The 17,327-nt window shown below is 40.7% G+C and overlaps 2 protein-coding genes across 3 annotated transcripts; one reads left to right on the top strand and one right to left on the bottom strand.

The window, feature by feature from the left end:
- Positions 1-51: 51 nt before the first annotated feature.
- lrrc8aa (leucine rich repeat containing 8 VRAC subunit Aa) lies at positions 52-14,131 on the bottom strand. 2 transcript variants are annotated; one of them, XR_002202535.2, is made up of 4 exons: positions 13,946-14,131; positions 6,976-9,094; positions 4,916-5,255; positions 4,737-4,875 (listed from the first exon to the last, which is right to left on the bottom strand). XR_002202535.2 is itself a non-coding variant. In XM_020082380.2 (3 exons), exons 2-3 carry the CDS (start codon positions 9,082-9,084, stop codon positions 4,980-4,982), a joined length of 2,385 nt encoding a protein of 794 aa, XP_019937939.1. In that variant the 5' UTR covers positions 9,085-9,094; positions 13,946-14,131; the 3' UTR covers positions 52-4,979. The 2 variants fall into 2 exon arrangements, 1 of the variants encoding a protein (XP_019937939.1); XM_020082380.2 differs by having other exon boundaries at positions 52-5,255.
- Positions 14,132-15,429: 1,298 nt separating this feature from the next.
- dnlz (DNL-type zinc finger) lies at positions 15,430-17,133 on the top strand. Its single transcript, XM_020081830.2, has 3 exons — positions 15,430-15,822; positions 15,920-16,059; positions 16,907-17,133. Exons 1-3 carry the CDS (start codon positions 15,511-15,513, stop codon positions 17,055-17,057), a joined length of 603 nt encoding a protein of 200 aa, XP_019937389.2. The 5' UTR covers positions 15,430-15,510; the 3' UTR covers positions 17,058-17,133.
- Positions 17,134-17,327: the final 194 nt, after the last annotated feature.

Here is a 17,327-nt window from a genome sequence, read left to right as displayed (position 1 = left end):
CAGGACTTTGCCCTGGAAGAAGAACCTCTCGGCAGATGAAGAAGTAACACATTCTATGTGACAGAATTCAGTGTTTATTTCATCATCAACAGTACAAAAGTAGGGTCGGAACATTATGAAATCAAAAGTTCATTTGTTCATTCATACAGACGTCACGCTTAAAAAGCCAGTGTCCGAGCCACATGGCAACAATTAATTATTGAAGGCCTTCTCACACTTGTCACATGTTTGATCCAGTTTACAGGCTTAGAATTCAGCAATGACTGTTGCTCGGGCTTACGTGGGCCGTTTACACTATGACTATAATGCACACAAGTTCAGCATCAAGCAACTCATGCTTTGAAATGATATGGATACGAAACCTGAAACCAACCAACTGTTTTCACAGATCCCTGACCTACAGGCGTCAAAATGCAGATGGATTTCATACATAGTAAATACAATCATGTATTTAAAAACATTTTATACATAGGTAGAGATTAGATGTCAATGCAATCATGGCAGTTTAATTTTTGAATTTGATTTCAAGTGAAATTGTTAATGTCTAAAAACAATCACTCCTCAGAAACATTACAGATATTACAGATGATGTGAGGTGTTATGCACAATGCCCATGCACACTGGAAGGTGAGCTCACCTCCGTTTACAGTATAATGATTGTCAAGAGTTGGAAATGTTTTAAGGAGCAGGAGCTGAGGCCAAAGAAAAAAAAGCAACTCATTGTCCAACCTCCGTAAAAACCCTCTGTGGCTCGGAAACAGATCAATTCACTGCTTCACACAAACTACACTACTTAAGGCATACATAACTTACAAACAAATATTTTATGGTTTCACTTAAATTTAACAGAAAGCAAACGTGACAAGAAAAACATTTGCACAGAATAAAAAAAGCTTTTAAATGTGTTGATTGTGGTAATTTAATGTGTTTAAATAGGACATGACACTTACTCAGGTGCTACAAATGTTTTGTCACCGAGAGGCATTTCTGCTAAAACATCCTCTTTTCAATGCTCGACAAATGGATGACTGACCTCATGTCACACACTCGTGCTAATTCACTGTCGCTGACATGCAGGAAAGGGAATGGGGCTGCAGGTTAAATGTGCTCCACTCGTGACTCAGAGGGAAGTGACTGTGAGGGACCGCACACGAGTGATCTCATAGCTCTGGAGCGCAGAGTAATCAACGAAATATTTGTGGATATAAATCCAAACTACAGATGTGTCAGGATAGTGACGTAGACTGACCACGACCAAGGTGAAATGGAAAAGGGAATGATATATGTGACTATTTGAGCAAATCCAAATATTATGATGTGGTGTGAATAAGATCCCAGCGATGCCCTGAGAAACACTTCTACGACACTTCTGAACTTTCCAGAGTAATAGACAAGAATTAATCTAAAGTTGGGTATATGTCAGAACTTCTCCTTAAAAAAACATAAGGATGGAAAAAAGTAAATATAGCCTTGACAATTCAATTGTTAATAACATGACCAGAAAGTTAAGGCCAAGACACATAAAAACAACATCTGAACGTCCTAGTTTGACACTATGGTGCACTGCAGGAGGGTCAGCATGATTACAGCCATGTTACAGCCCTATAAGAGGTACATATATTTGCAGTTTAATGCCCAATACCTCAATTATTATTTGCATTAGCATCCAACAGGTTAACAGACACTATCTGCAGGTATGTAGGGAAAAACTTGTTCTTGCTCTAACTTGGCACTTTAAAAATGAAACCAGAGCAGAAACTCCAAAGCGGACATTAAACATTTTTTTAAATGTTGCACATGCAGGAGAAGCTGAGAGCTGTTCCTCTTTACACTCCATGCTGTCTGCGACCTTTAAAACCGGTTGCTAGTCAACACATTCGAGCTGACACGACTGTACTTTTAAGACAGTGTTGGAGCACTTCTCCTGTGACCTCTAGAAGGACATTTGGATTCAGCTAAGGCCTCAGTGAAACGAGATTCACTGTTAACAAAGGTGCAGTCGTGTTATTACCGTGAGACTTCACTTGAAACTCTTACATGGCTAAAATGAAAAAACATAAATAAACAGCTGGTAACAATAACAGCTCAAACCATACTGACTGATATGCGTAAAACAAAGATGTGAAAAATTTCAGGCTATATGTTTTCACATGAGAAACAACAACTCATGGACGTGATGTTTATGATCATTACCGGGGGCGTACGGCTTGTAAAAATGAAATGCCATATTAGCAACAAGAGACGCCTGGCTGAAGTAAACATGGCAGGAATACACCAAATGATGCTATTAAATCCAACGCCTAAACAAGAAAAGTGTTTCAAGCACACAAAGCGCTGTTGCACTAATTTGCAGCACGCACCATGAAATCACATATTCTGCATACTCTCCCTGCAAATAAATGTTTCCCTTGTGTAGGTCATGTAAAAGCAGTTTCCTTCATTCTGCAATTTCCTGCTTGTCCTCATTTTGCTCTTGATTCAACAAAAGCACTGGAGTGAACTGAGGATAAACACGATGGCTAGCATGCAAACAACTGGGCACTTGAGTCACTAACGTCAACACTTGTCTTTCTGAGACAGGCAGTACCTGGCAGCTACTAACGACTGCCATCTCTCACGTCAACAGTTCATCCACTTGGGGGAGCTGTATAAGCAATAATCATTGAAGGGGTCATAGTTCGTGCTAAGCATATAAAGTACCTTGATTTCTGCTCCTTTTACTGTGCAAGCTCGCATTACTTTGAAAATGTCAACAAGGAAATTAACTGTGACGGGGAGTTTTCTAAATGTTTGTGTCTCTGTGGCTTTAATACAGCGACAGCAAACAGTGTGAGCTCAGGGACATTGTGTAATTCTCATCTGGTCAGTGAAGCAACATGTCTTCAATTGAACAAAGGTCACTTATGTTTGACGACAGGTGTATGTCCCATAATGACCTTAAAATCCTTTCCTAGGTTACGTCCATACAACAACGGTTTTATTGGTTCGTTGAATCTTGGGATAGGAGCCTGACCAATCAACGAAGGCAACCTAACCAGGAAGCGGTTGTGAGGGTCTACTTCATTGTTTCCAAACATCCCTGTTTCTGCCCATTTGGACCAAAACACAGCCCCAGAGTTTTCAAACCAAAACAGGGCCAGCAGTGTTTCCAAACTTCTCTGTTTTAGTGGCTCTAGAACTCTGGAATAATGTGGACGGCAGGTGTATCCATAGAAAGGTTAATGCATTTTCAATGTTAATGTTTGGATGTAGCCTCATTCTAGTGACAGTGCATGACACATTACTACATCATCTATTGTTTGGTTGTGCTCAGGGACCTTTGATTCACGTAATACCCCCTCTCTTCTCTGTTTCCTGTCTGCCTCTTCACTAACTGTCATATACAGGCAAAAAATAAACAAATTCATTAAATTAAGTTGTTACTCAACATTAAACCAAATCACTTTAAAGCCTGATTCAGAGGCCCAATCATAAAGCAGAGTGTGGTAGCATTTAAAGCACCAAATTGTGTATCTTAGAATCAAAATACATTTTTCAGTTTGTTTCAACAACGCCCATCTCACATAAATATTAAGACACATCTGTTAAGAATGTGATGTTTAGTCATGCAAAATAAAATAAAGCCAGCTTCACATGCATAAGTACGACATGATGCAGCGTGAAGCTAAATGAACAGGAATGGGGCATTTCTTCACCACAGCCCCTGTTGAAGAAAATAGTTTGACTTAATTTTTTTATGTGGATATTGTCTTAATGTACCTACATCAAGTTTCCTCTTTTTCTACATGACACTATGTCTGTGCTAAGACAAACTGTTTTACATTAATTAACAGTTATATGTTTAAACTCTGAATAAACTTTCCCAGGAAATAGCCTGTGGAAAGGTTTTTGATGCATTTTCAAATAAAAACTTAGTAGTGTTGATATAACCAGAGATACCACGTTATAGCAGGAGATGGTTTGGGGACTGACAAAAAGGGAAAATTGGCAGATAGGAGAACTTTGTATTGCAAATTAGTCTTTCCAGGACTTCTCCTTTTGTTCTCACACAAACCTATTGATTGGCTCAACCTGTTAGATTTGCTTTCATGTAATAGTATAAAACCTCAATCAGAATGTTGACCGGTAGAAAGAATTCTGTTGCCTTGCTGTGATATCTGTCTCCACTGCTCAGTGAATACAGCTGAACTAGAACCTGCCCACAGGCTGACATAAATCAACTACCGCAGGGTATTCAGACATTGTTCTGTAGAATTTGTTCTCATTTGTTGTCGCTGAATATCTGACAGCTTTTCTTTGTAAATTAAGGCCTAAGCTGTGAGATCTGTTGATCTTCATCACTGAGTCATTTTGTTCGAGAGCCTGACGAGGGCCAAAGACCAAAATCAACACATTGGTTCATTTTTTTCCAACATCCGTCAGTGTTTAGTTGTCTCACTGCATCACAACTGCAAATGTGATTGTAAAAATTTCAAAAGTGAAATGTTGAGTCACAAGGCCAGAGGAATGGCAGGATAAACGCTGCTTTGAGCATGTTCAGTTTATGCATGTATCCCACAGCCGGCAACAAAGTGATCGTGAGCATGTTGAGCTCAATGGCAAGGCTGAGTTGTGCAAAGTTTTCTTCTGGTTTCTTTCCAAAAAAAAAAAACGTTTGCTTGAGACAGGTCCACCACCTGTGGCATGCATATTTGACGTCACCTGCTTGAATCCTTACAGTTATTTAGGATGAAATTCCACTTCATCACCAAGGTTGGATGAGATTACGACAATTTTTCCTTGGAGGTCTTGAAATCCGTCGTCTATGCTTTCACAGTTCCTGTCAGGAGAGCCTCATCACTTGTCTGAACCCTCATGGCAAACAATGCTGCATACCTCAAACCAAGGTTTCACTTGCTTTATAAACAAAACCAACCCTTGTTTGTTTTTTCGCCCTCAAATCCAACTTCTCTCCTGACAGTTCACTGCAAAGGTTTGGCTCATGCTTGCTCTTTATCGGCCCTCCAGAGCTGCTCTTTGACTTCTGACGGCAGCGTGTTGAACAGGTCCTCCTCCACCACCAGGCCGCTCCTCTTCAACAGCCGACACTCGCCGAGCTCAACGGGGAGACACTCCAGACGGTTGCCTCTCAGCTCCAGCTGGGTCAGTCCGGTGAGTTCTCCGAAGCGTGACGGCAGCGTCTGCAGGCAGTTGTTTCCAAGATTCAGAGTGCGCAGCTTCTTACACTGGAAGAGCTCTGGGGGCAAAGTCTCGATCTGAAGTGGAGAGGACAAGAGGCAGAATAATGAGGGGTGGAAGTTAGCAGGGAACAGAAAGGCTGAGCTGTTCAATATTTAATCCATATGACATGATTAGATGAGGCAGGGATCTGAGATATGAGCAAATGGCATTAATAAAAGAAGGCAGCTGTTTTACTTCACTATATTCAGTGGATAATGATTCGTTAACAAATCCTGTTCATTTAAAATATGATTAAACAAAACAGACAGACCTCAGCACAGGAAGCAAATCAAAACAAGTCACATTAAATCACCTCCATAGACACGATATTCACCATTAAACAACTCATTTTAATTTCTAGTGTCAGAACAGTGTAGACGACGTAGTCAAGCGAAGCCTTTAACACTCAAGCAGGGTCCAATTAAATGGAGCTATTTTTGGCTGCTCACAAACCTGTTGGAATCTATTTTCAGTCTACAACCACATGAGCAAAAACAATAAAATAGCACTAGCCTTTACTGAAACCACATGATCCTATATACCTGCTGAGTGAAAAACAGCATTTTGAGGAGAAATGCAGTTTTTTTTAATTCTCACAGAGAAGAAACTGCATCTCCCTAAATGAAAGTCCAACACTGTGAAACAAAGGAGCAGCATTTTGGTGAGACACACATGATCTCCTGCACAACACAAACCATATGAACCACCCCAGCCATAACTGTGACAGCAGAATTTGCCGCAGCCCTCAAAATAACTGAACCAATGATCTCTGCAAGTGAAATACACAACATCCTACATTATGGGGATTTATGAGTTTACTGAATAATTAAACTTCCCTCAAGACATAAGAGTCTCAGTTCAGGAGCCACATCCTTCCCAAGGCTTCATTTGAAGACTGATCGCATCACAGACCCGGTTCAGAATTTGTTTTAACATCCAGAACAGGTGTGAACACACAATCTGATCACAAAGGCCACATTTGGAGGTGAATCATGTTTTAGCTTTGTGAATGCAAAGACATCCTGGGCTACATATGAAGGACAAACTGGCTTAAAACAACATAATCTGGTCTCTGTGAACACAAATGACGTTCGTGATGGTTCACATATAAAGCAGGGAAGGGAAATCCGATCACCAGAGGTCACAGGAGAAACATTAAGGACGCATTTTATTGCCAGGTGTGAGCAGATGAACTTAATGCAGTCCACTGACGGATTATAATACCAAGTCTGAACAGAGACACAATGATGCGACGAGGCTGTCCTATTTCAAAGGCTCCTTCAAAAGTGGTCCACAAATGCGTCCCTCTATTCTAAAGGTTTGGACCAACCTAGCACGATTCTATTGCGTGCCAGTGCCAAAGCTAACAAGCTGGCTATCTGGGTGGCTTTTGTCCAACATGTTTGCAGTTAGCATAATTTCATGGCTGTGTACATAACAGGATTGTGATTACAACATGCCACTAAATCAAGTCTCCTTTTATTTCAGTCACTGGAAAACGAATGCTGATTATACATGGAAAACTGTCATAGCCTCCCTCATGTCATTATCTTTAAAGCCATAATTTCCTACCTATCCACGACCATCTCAGCATTTATAAAAGCTGACCTTTGTAAATACCTTATCTGGCCTTTGAGCTAATCTTATTTACACATGATAGAGAGATAGACGGGTGGAGAAAGGAGTGTAGGAAATGAGTCAAACTGTAAAATGGATTCATGTAGTGACTAAATTTAAATGTTTTTTGATTCTCACCCTGTTTGCTGTCACAGCGAAGTACTGCAGGTTCTGGAGGAAGCCCACATCAGCATGGATGCTAGTCAGATTGTTGTGACTCAGGTCTAAGAAGCGCAGCTTGCGACAGAAGAAAAGCTGACTGGGGATTTTCTCGATCTTGTTCCTGTTGAGGTACAGCCTCTCCAGGTTGGTGAGTGTTCCGATCTGAATAGGAATGTAGGCGATCTGGTTGTACCACAGTTTCAGACACACAAGCCGATGCAGGTGCTGGAAGCTGATGATCTCCTCTATGGTCTTCAAATTGTTGTCCTTCAGGTCAATCTCCTGCAGATTGTGCAAACTAAAGATGGAGTGAGGGATGCGTTCAAGGTCGCAGCGAACAAGCTCAAGCTCTGTCAGATTGACCATCTTTTTCAGGCTGTTGAGCACCATCAATTTGGTGCCCTCGTTATTGACGGAGAGCTTCTGGAGGTGAACGCCCACATCTGTCACTACCTGCGGGAGCTTGGTAAGGTTGCTCTTCAGACGTAGCACTTTGAGCCTTTTCAGCTCTCTAAGTCCATCGATGACAATGAAACGATTGTTGTCGGCACTCAGGTTCCCAGTCAGGTGCAACTCACTTAGGTTCTTCAGGCTGTAGATCCACAGAGGGATTTCCTTGATGTCAGTGAACTTGATGTGGAGGGACTTTAGGTTTTCCCTGAGGAACGCCAGAGCTGGGGCCTCAATTTTAGCTGGGGTGTGGTAAAGCCACATCTCCCTCAGGTTGGAAAGTTGGGCAATGATTGGTGGAATCGTTACGTCTGAGATGAGCTCCAGCTTGAGCACCTCCAGCTCTATCAGATCGAATACTGTGTCTGGGATCCCGCTGAGCATAAACAGATGCAACTCAAGCTTCTCCAGGGAATTTTTGGTGATGCGCTGCCTCAGCTTCTCCAATGTCCACTCGTTGTTCAGGTTCAGCTGCCTCAGCTTGTTCTCGCTCACCTCTGACAGAAACACAGCAAAGCGCTTGGAGTACAGAGGGTCATACTGATCTATCATGTGTAGCATGAAGGCAAAGTCGTTCTTCACGTCAGGGATGTCGCTGTAGCTGCTCTCCTCCCGGATTGATTCGAAGGAGTATCTTTTGAGGGAGCGGCTGACCATCCAACACAAAGTGTACATGCAGATAAAACCATAAACCACAACCAAGCTGATGTAGAAACAGGCCAAAATCTTGAAAAGTGTCGCCAACGGATGGGCACAAGAGAATGTGCTGTACCCTGTCAGCTTCTGAAGGTTCACCGTGCACACCACACTGAACCTGATGTATTGTACGTAGTAGGCTGTGTAGCTAATTATCAGTAAGAATTTGATTACTTTAATGATGGTCTGCCGTATGTAAAGACGGTAGACTATATCACCCTCCTCTACATGGATCCTGAACTTCTTCACCTTCTCAAACAGAGCCTTAGCCTGCTCCCCTTCTTTTTTATCCAACACACCAGTTTCAGAGCGATCTACAATTCCTTGTTCAATTCTAGACTTTGTTCGTTGAAGCATGGGCACGCTAGCCTCAACATCCTCACTCACGAAGGAGGCCTTCTTGTCCATCGAACCATTCATTTTCCCGAGAGGTTTGGGATCCCTCTCCTCCACCACGGTCTCGGACAAAGCCCTTGTTGTCCACGGGGAGTCAAAGCACTTGAGGAGGATGGAGACAAAGTGCTCCAGTTTTGAGCTTGTGCGTGGAAACTTGAACCAGAAGTTGCTGCAGGCCAGGAAGATGAGAGTGTGGAGTAGCACCAGATAAGGGAAATATTTGGCAAACCAATGTAGCTCGTTCTCGTAGCAGACGGCATCGACATAATTGTACTGATGGCGGTCGAGGTCATACTGAATGCCTTTGGGTTCCAGGGGGATGGTCATGTTAGCAACGGGCATGGTCTCGCATGACTTGTTGACCACCCACTTGCAAGGCAGGCAGATCATCTTGTCTTGCGTGACCTGCAGTGTACCACCGAACACTGCAATCATCAGCATGATGACCGAGATGTAGTCGGTGAAAACGTCCCACCATGGCTTCAGGATACGGTATGTTGGCTGGGTGTCAGCAAAGTACCGGAGCTCTGTGATGGGAATCATGATGGTTTATCTAAAAAAATTAAAATAAAGAACGCAGAAAATTAGGAATTAGTTGGTGAACCCCTTTATTTACGTATTGCAAAAACTTGCTATACGCAGCTGCACAAGAATTTAAACAATTAGTCAGTTTTATTGATCAGTACAACAATGGGGAAATTAATTGGGGTTTACCTTGATGTTCATGAAATAATAAATTTTTACCACAAAACTGTCAGATCAATTGTGGCTTCTCAAATGGGGAGTGGTTCTGTATTCACAAAGCATCTAAGAACAAAACACAAAGAATCAGACACCGGCTTCTGTCATCCCATGTTGCAATGTTCTGAAAAGATTAAATGATGCTGAATTACTGACGCTGAAAGAATAAGAGGGAATAATGATCTTCTGAAGAGCTTGTGAGGGATACAATAACATCTCCAACCAACCGAAACAGCATGATCACTGTGGATATTAAGTGTTTGGCAAGGTTATACTACTTGACAACAGGGAAAATGTCACTTTGAAATGCCGACAACTTGAGGATTTCTTGACCATTTGTAAACCAATCATGTCCTTGCTCCAGAGAAATTAAGCCAGCTTCATGATAAACTTCAACATTCCAAGATCAATCCTTGCACTTGCGCCTTCTCTCAGTACCTTTTGCAGAAAATATAAACTTTATATTTAATGCAATAGGGTTTGAAGGTAAAGTCTGCTTTATCTTAGGGATGTCTGACGCATCCTGCAAACCCAGACACAATATACACACAAGTCCAGATTTCTCCGTACGTCCTGACGTTCTTTGATTTTTCTAAGAACAAGACCCTGAGCATAATGACAGTGAAACAAAGGGGTTTCAGACTGCTGATCATGTTAAAAACACACCCCATGTTAAAAACCACAACAGAGCTACTTCCCTTTTCTCATACAGTGTGTGATTAATTCAAGAACTACAGCAACCTAAGCATTTTTCTTATCCAAGATGATTCAAAGCTTAATGGACTCAGCTATAACATGAAATAAAAGTTTATTGCGGGCCAACCCTATCTTTTAGTATATCTAAGGTCATAATCGTATGACTTATGTTACCTCTTTAAAAAACTGTATCTCCCCTTACTCAACTCATATCGTAAAAGGATGAAAGTGGATAGCTGGTCAAGTGCTCACAAAAAAAGCTTTGTTTTATCCAGTTCAAACCAGAATGGCAGTACAGTCACTGCGGGCCTCCTCTGCTTGGCTGCTGCTTCACCTCAACTCAGAAACTACAGCACACAGAGAGCACAGCATCTGCCAGAACAACTCTCAGTGCCATCATTCAAATGGTATTAAACACAGACACCAGTGACGTTTCTATATATGGCAAAAAGACTAATTACACCCCACCATTAAAACAAGAATCTGCTCATTTCCACTTCACTGTTGCCAAACAGATGCTGGAGAAGCTTGAACTCGTCGGTATGTTTCCCTTAAACAAAAATAATGGCCTGTTGAATGACTGCACTGATAAGGTCAAATAAACTGTGACTATAGAGATTTATCTTACATGCGGAGAGATAAAAACAAGTTTCTGAAGCGCTTCCTCTGGCCACACAAAAACAAAGATCGAGAGATAAACTCCTAAAGTGACATAATAAAAGTCCAAAGTTACATCAAAGTTTGGTTTTACGCTGTGGGTCCGGAAAGAACCCAATACATTTTGGTGCGGATCTGAATCAGGGGAGTTTTCAGGATCCATGAATTATTTTTCTTTCTTTAACATTGTGAGATTTCCAACATTTATTTTGATCAGTCTGATAATTATTTATGGATCCAATCCAAATAAAAACCTGCATCTGTTGAAATGAGGTTTCATGTTGGGCCTTGGTGGAGGTATGCATTCTGTGAGTGTCTAGTCTTGTCTTGTCTATGATGCACATACTTCCAAACCACACCAATAATTTCAACCTTTCCTCTAATGAAAGCAATCTGATCACAAGTACAAAATGTACTAGAGGTAAATGGTGTCTTTATCTTAAAATTTAAAATTAAAAAAGATAAAGTTGAGACTGAAGTGAATCTCTCCTGGTTCTCTGTTCCTTTCTCCAGATTTTGTTCCGTGAACAGAACAGAGCTGCTTTTGTGCAGGCAAATTTTTGTCAAAAAGACTGAGAGAGGCACAGGTGAACCTGGCTGCTGTGAGAGCCAATATAATACAAGTACAATATTCCTCAAGGACATTCATGTCTTTTAACTCTCTTGTAGAAACAAATCCTGGCTCGTTTGTATTTTTGCAGCATATTCTCCATCTAAAGCTCCCCCGGAAAAGGTTTTAACTGAAATAATGCAAAATCAACAAACTTAATTAACAATCCCAGAAAAAAATAACTCAGCCACTGGCTACAACTTCACACCTCACAGGAAGGCCCCAGTTGTGAATCTAACAGCTGACTGTACATGACGCCTTATGTGAGGAGTGGTAATCTTCTCTTTTTGTTTCCTCTCTGTGCTGCTGCTCCCTCCAAATGTCCACAGATCAAGATATGTTAGGTTCATGTGTTGGGTGTGAATGTGTTTTTCTGTCTGTGTGTATGTGTTAGGCCTGTGCACACATCATCCTGCCCAATCCATGCTGGGAAGGACGCCAACTTCCTTGAAACCCTTAACAGGATAAGTAAAAAATTGATGGATGTATGGATGGGAAGAATTCCAGCTTAATGTTTCATTAAATTCAGTTAGACTGATATGTGACTTTTGGATTTGTTACATCTCTTAGTATTCTCCCTGAAACATCTTCACTAATTTTCATCTAAGTATCTAAGTAGAGAATCATGCATTTACTGATTTAAGCTGCTCTCAGACATGAGCTCTGGAAAATGTTGAGAAATTGGGTCCAGACATTTTCAAGAGCCTTTCTTTTATGGGTCAGATGCATTCACAACAACAGTCCTGAGATGTTTGTATCCTTTAAATTTTTGCATCCGCTGCGTGCTAGAAATGTCATTAACACACCCACTTGCTCACTGAGAATCTTCACAAAATAGTTTCTGCTGTTTTCTCTGACAAATTCCTCACAATTTATTAAAGGGCTGGTGGGAAATGTCCAGAGCAACTGACCGCGTTCTCACATACAGCTCCCCTGGAAAATCAAGAAAATGTCTAAAAAAGAGCTTTACTGACTGATTCTCCATCCTGATAGCTAACTAACTGTCATGGAATGATACAGTTTAACATTATTTCACTAGTTATCAGTTGTTGAAACCAAAGTAAATCTGGAACACAATATCTCTTTTTTGGATTATTGTCTCTTCATTTGATACAGATAAATGTAATGATAATATTAAAAACAGACACTGAAGTAGATGTGAGGAAAAAATGTCTCAGACAAGTCAGTGATGAGTCTTCAACAAAGCTGGCACAGTTGTTGCATTGACAGAGAATCAATCAACAATTATTATGGACAAAAGTTTCCAAATTCCAGCTTCTCAAATGTTCTCTCAGTCTTACATCTTTGTACACTGGATATGTTTGAGTGTTTATTCTGTTCCTTGAAAACAAAAGGCTTCTCTATGGGGCATCTGTAGAAAACAGTTATCGCAGCTTCAGATCTCGGCCCATCTGCCCACGATGGCTGGTGATGGCAGATCTGAGACACTGAGGAAAGACAGGGCAGACCAGACCAGGTCTAACTGGTTCTGCCTCACAAAACCTACTTTTACTTTTTGTTTGAAGACAGCACTGACAGAGTATCTGTCTCTAGACCACGCACACACACACCTGGCCTGTATTGCACAGTCCAATGCCCTTTTCCATAAAAGATGCTATAAAAGATGTTACACAAACATAAAACAATTACCACACCAATCATATAAGCTCTCTACATAACACTATAGCCTCATGTATCACTGCAATGATTGTGTTACGATGGAAACATATACAAGGGTTGCAAATAATGATTATTCTCAGTATCAATGTTGTTTTTTTTATTCTATGTTTTGTTTATGAAATGACAGAAGAGGTTGTCTGTTCTGACATCTATACATGGATAGATTGATTATGAGATGGATACTTTATTGATACCAAAGGATATTTAGGCATCCAGAAGCTTCAAACACACATACCGGGCAAGAAAATCATATTCTTCATAAGCTCAAAACAAGATAGTTGCAGATCAATGATCTGTCGATTTACTAATCAATTAATAAGCTCTGCAATGTACGACAGAAACAATCTAATTCATAAAAGAACAGTTTAACACATAGTTCCACTATTTATATATAATATTTTTATCTCGTGTGCACAGTCTATGCGTTTCATTGATAATTATTTGATAGAAAATACCAAACTTGAATAATGAAAATGTTGCCTAAAACCAACATTTCTAATTCAATCAGACTAACAGTGCAAATACCTGAAAATGCTCAGTTTCAGAATCTCTGATTGTTATGTGATAGAGAACACATCAGACAGAAATAATGTAATTCATGACAGAGACACTGCAGGTTGTTGTGTCTTTGTTGTGTTGAGGCCCAACAGTCAAACACATAGTTCCACTGTTTATATCAAACATCTGCATTTGTACCTGGTGTTTTCACTTTCATTGATAGTATTGTTATAGTCATAATACCTGGCTGGCCCTTCAGCTGTGGTTGTAACTGATACATGGTGGAGAATATTCCCTGGGTCCAAACTAGCCCGGCTGAGAGGGACTGTAGAAATCACATGAAATCGAATCTTGCCGGCGACCTTTTATTAACCGCTGCTCTCCACAACAACAGGCGGGAGGAACCGCGTCTCACGCCGATGCCCGGTTAGCTCGCTGCGGCAGAGGAGTCTCTCTGAGCCGCGCAGCTGAAAACCAGGGGGCTCAACGCATTATGAACAAACTGAGGGGAAAAAGACCCACCTGTGTTATTACTGCTGCGGTCAGTCGCCTCCTCCGCACACGGGTGACACATGTCTCTGACGGCTCTTTGCGGTTGTGGCTGCGGGTCGGACGCGGGTCGGAAGCCGGGCCAGAGCGACGGTGACGGGGGAGAAAACAGCAGCAGTGGACGGCAGCAGCCGAGCGGCTCCACAGAAAACTACAGCTGAGAGGCGGAAGTCCCGAGACTAAAGCCGCTGTCCAAATAAAAGCACGGCAGCAGTAGAGAGGACAAGGACAACAATAATAAAAATAATATTATTAAATCAGTCGATAAAGATAATTATCATGATGCCATATTATTTATATTAAGTTTAGTTTTTTATCCACTTCATTTTATTCTATTCTATTTTCTTTTGTTTTTTATTTCCATTTGATGCTAGTCTGTGTTGTTTTATTCTTTTCTTGTATTTCGCATTGTGTCTGTCACTGGCACTGTACACATTCTGCTCACATATTCTGTTTACACTCTATATATTATTTCTATTGTGTTTATATATTTTATATTTCCTTGTGTTTATATTGCATGTTTACTTATCATTACTTTACTTTGGTCAACTGCAGTTGTTTTTTAAATATTCTACATGAATAAAATTGGCTTGCTAAAAGGAAATATATTGTACAAATCTGAGGGAGATCAATGATACCTCTTCATTGTGCTTACACAATGTATAAGCAATATGCCGATGAATATGAAACCTTTGTTATTTGAGACAGATATGAGAAAGATATGCGGCATGATCTTCAAGATACTTAAAACAACCCATCTGCCAAATACCCTCAAACTGTGAGCAAATGTACTGAGGAGAACTTGTATTTGCCTGTAGTGACTGTAGTGACTCACCTCAATATAGACAACTTCAACACTAATAATTTTTTATAGGTTCTTGTATGATGAAAGGGGAATTTATACTATGCTGGTTCATCAGAAGTAGTATATGTAATCCCTGTTCAGTTAATGTTCAGAAAGAGAAATACAGTTCACAAAACCTCCTCGAGGACTCATGGCGAGGAGGAAAACCTCCCACTTTCAGACTGGCTGCAGTTCCTCCTTGTGTTGATTGCCTTTCAGCTCAAACATACTTTCCTTGGCTTTGACTAGTTTGAACAATGGTGAAAATAGTTTTGTAATGAATGCATACAATGTTCTTACTGTTCCTCTAAAGCTTTGGCAAACAAAGATGTGCTGACAACTGCCTGTGCACAACATTAATTAGATTGTATATCTAATATAATATACAGAGGAATGTACAGATTGGTGTTATGTCAAAAAGATCACAGAGTAGAAAGTCATTCCGTTTCTTACCAAATTATATTAAATACCTAATTTTAAATTCATATCACAAATGTACATTTGTTTTGTCCCCCAGCAGAGAATGTGTTTTTAAACCTGCTGAAGTGTAATACAATAATAAGTGCTTTATAAAGTTGTAGGAACAGCTTGTGAATAAAGTTTGTTTTGAAAGGACCGTCTAGTGACGTCATCAAAGCGGGACGACTCCCTTGTTGATGAAATCGAATGTAACTTGTGAAACAGAGTCGCAGACATGTTGATTTCACACAAGTGTTCTCTTCTTCTTCGACCTTCTTCTTCTCCGGCGGTGACGCTGTCTGTCAGCCACTTGCTTCGCTGTTTTCACGGTCGTTCAGCTCTGTTCAGACGGTGTCCTGCGGGACCACGGACAAACACAGCCGGGACAGAACTCCTTCTCTCGGCGCAGGAGCAGCGGAGAGTCCGTTATCTGTCCCCCGCTGGTCCGGTCCGCTGCTGCAGAGGACTCTCAACCTCCCCGAGTGTCCGCAGTGACGCAGTTGGGAAGATCCAGTCAACACATTACCGTCTTGTTTACACCTGCAAGGTGGCGGAGATCCAGACAGCTTCTCTTCAATTATCTGACCTGTGTGTCTGAGTGTGAGAGTCTTCTATCTGACACACAGCCTCTATCATGTTTGCAGGTTTGCTCCACTAGATCCACGAAGCAGATTTCCAAGCTGGCCTACCACAAAGGTGTAGTGATAGTGACATGTCCAGGATGTGAGAAACACCACATCATCGCTGACAACCTCAACTGGTTCTCTGACCTGGAGGGGAAGAGGTTTGTGATGCTTTCAACCTCTCAATATAAAGAATATCTGTTTTTTTACCTCACTATGTTGATTTAAATGTGGTGGACAAAATACTTGTGAACATAACACAGACTACACCTTTCACCACAATCTGCTGCAATATCGTGGATCGTTGTATTTGCCAGTGGTCACAACACTGTGATCAGCAGGGGTATTTAACAGTGAAAAAGTGCAGTAAGACAGTTAACTGTCATACCAAAAACTGACACACACCACACTCAGAAACAGCGTATACCACCAGAACAAATGTGGTGAAACATCACTCGTAAATCCTGCCATCCCTTATTTTCAGTTATTTCTTTTTAATTATTGTGTGACATGTATCCATCCATCTATTATCTATACCACGTATCTTTTGAGTGTTGTGGTGAGGGCCCGGTGTCTCCATGTACCCGGAGAAAAGCCTCACAGACACTGGGGGAACATGCAGACTCCACATAAACGAAACAGAGAGAGTTGAACCAGGAATCCTCTTGCTGTGAAGCGACAGTGCTAAGTATTAAATTTAAAAAACCTAATATTGCCAAATTATTTTCTACAGTAGACTGTAAAGTGTTCTGCATGTTGTGAAAGCAAATACATAGCTCACGTTAAAGTTAACCGCAAGATCTCTTTTAAAAGAACATTTAAAATGAAGACAGGTAGAAAGGAAAGTGTAGCATGCTCCTTTTTAGGAGGTTTGGAAATTGATCACAAAATACTGAAGTAGAGAAACAGCACCTTAGATTGTTTAAGCCTCAAGCAACTGGTGTCTTTGAATCACCAACAACTGCATGTACACTAAACTATTTCATCTTATGTTGTTTTGTGCTTTAGAAACATCGAGGAAATCCTTGCTGCCAAAGGAGAGACTGTGAGGAGGATCGAAGGAGACGCCGCTCTGGAGATCGTGCTGGATGAATCCAACATTGACAAGTCACAGTGTAGTGAAGACGCTGAAAAATCCCACAATGATCCAGAAAAATAATAATATTGTATATACTGTATTCTGTATATTGCAAGATGTTCATATTTAATTGCATAATAAATGTAAATGTTTTTAATTGCTTATCTTTTGCCATGCTTTCTGAGCAGTGAATGAGACTAGATATAATAGTGAGGGCTGCAAATAGAATCCCTGAAACTAATAAAAAAAATAATTTTAACTACAACCAAAATCCAAATATCATACACGTATATCGCCGATTATTTATATTAACAGTATTTAATCATATTTCATCTAATCAGTTACTGAAGT

The sequence above is a fragment of the Paralichthys olivaceus genome, chromosome 18 (assembly GCF_024713975.1).
Source record: "Paralichthys olivaceus isolate ysfri-2021 chromosome 18, ASM2471397v2, whole genome shotgun sequence".
Lineage (NCBI taxonomy): Eukaryota > Metazoa > Chordata > Actinopteri > Pleuronectiformes > Paralichthyidae > Paralichthys > Paralichthys olivaceus.
The sequence above is the reverse complement of the archived record's forward strand: the minus strand, read 5'-3'. Positions and strand labels throughout refer to the sequence as shown.

Coding starts and splice junctions, on each gene's coding strand:
- lrrc8aa (XM_020082380.2), bottom strand. CDS start 9,084: ATGATTCCCATCACAGAGCTCCGGTACTTTGCTGACACCCAGCCAACA. Junction 5,256..6,975: donor TCGCTGTGACAGCAAACAGG/GTGAGAATCAAA, acceptor TCTCCACTTCAG/ATCGAGACTTTGCCCCCAGA.
- dnlz (XM_020081830.2), top strand. CDS start 15,511: ATGTTGATTTCACACAAGTGTTCTCTTCTTCTTCGACCTTCTTCTTCT. Junction 15,823..15,919: donor GTCTTGTTTACACCTGCAAG/GTGGCGGAGATC, acceptor TCATGTTTGCAG/GTTTGCTCCACTAGATCCAC. Junction 16,060..16,906: donor TCTGACCTGGAGGGGAAGAG/GTTTGTGATGCT, acceptor TTTGTGCTTTAG/AAACATCGAGGAAATCCTTG.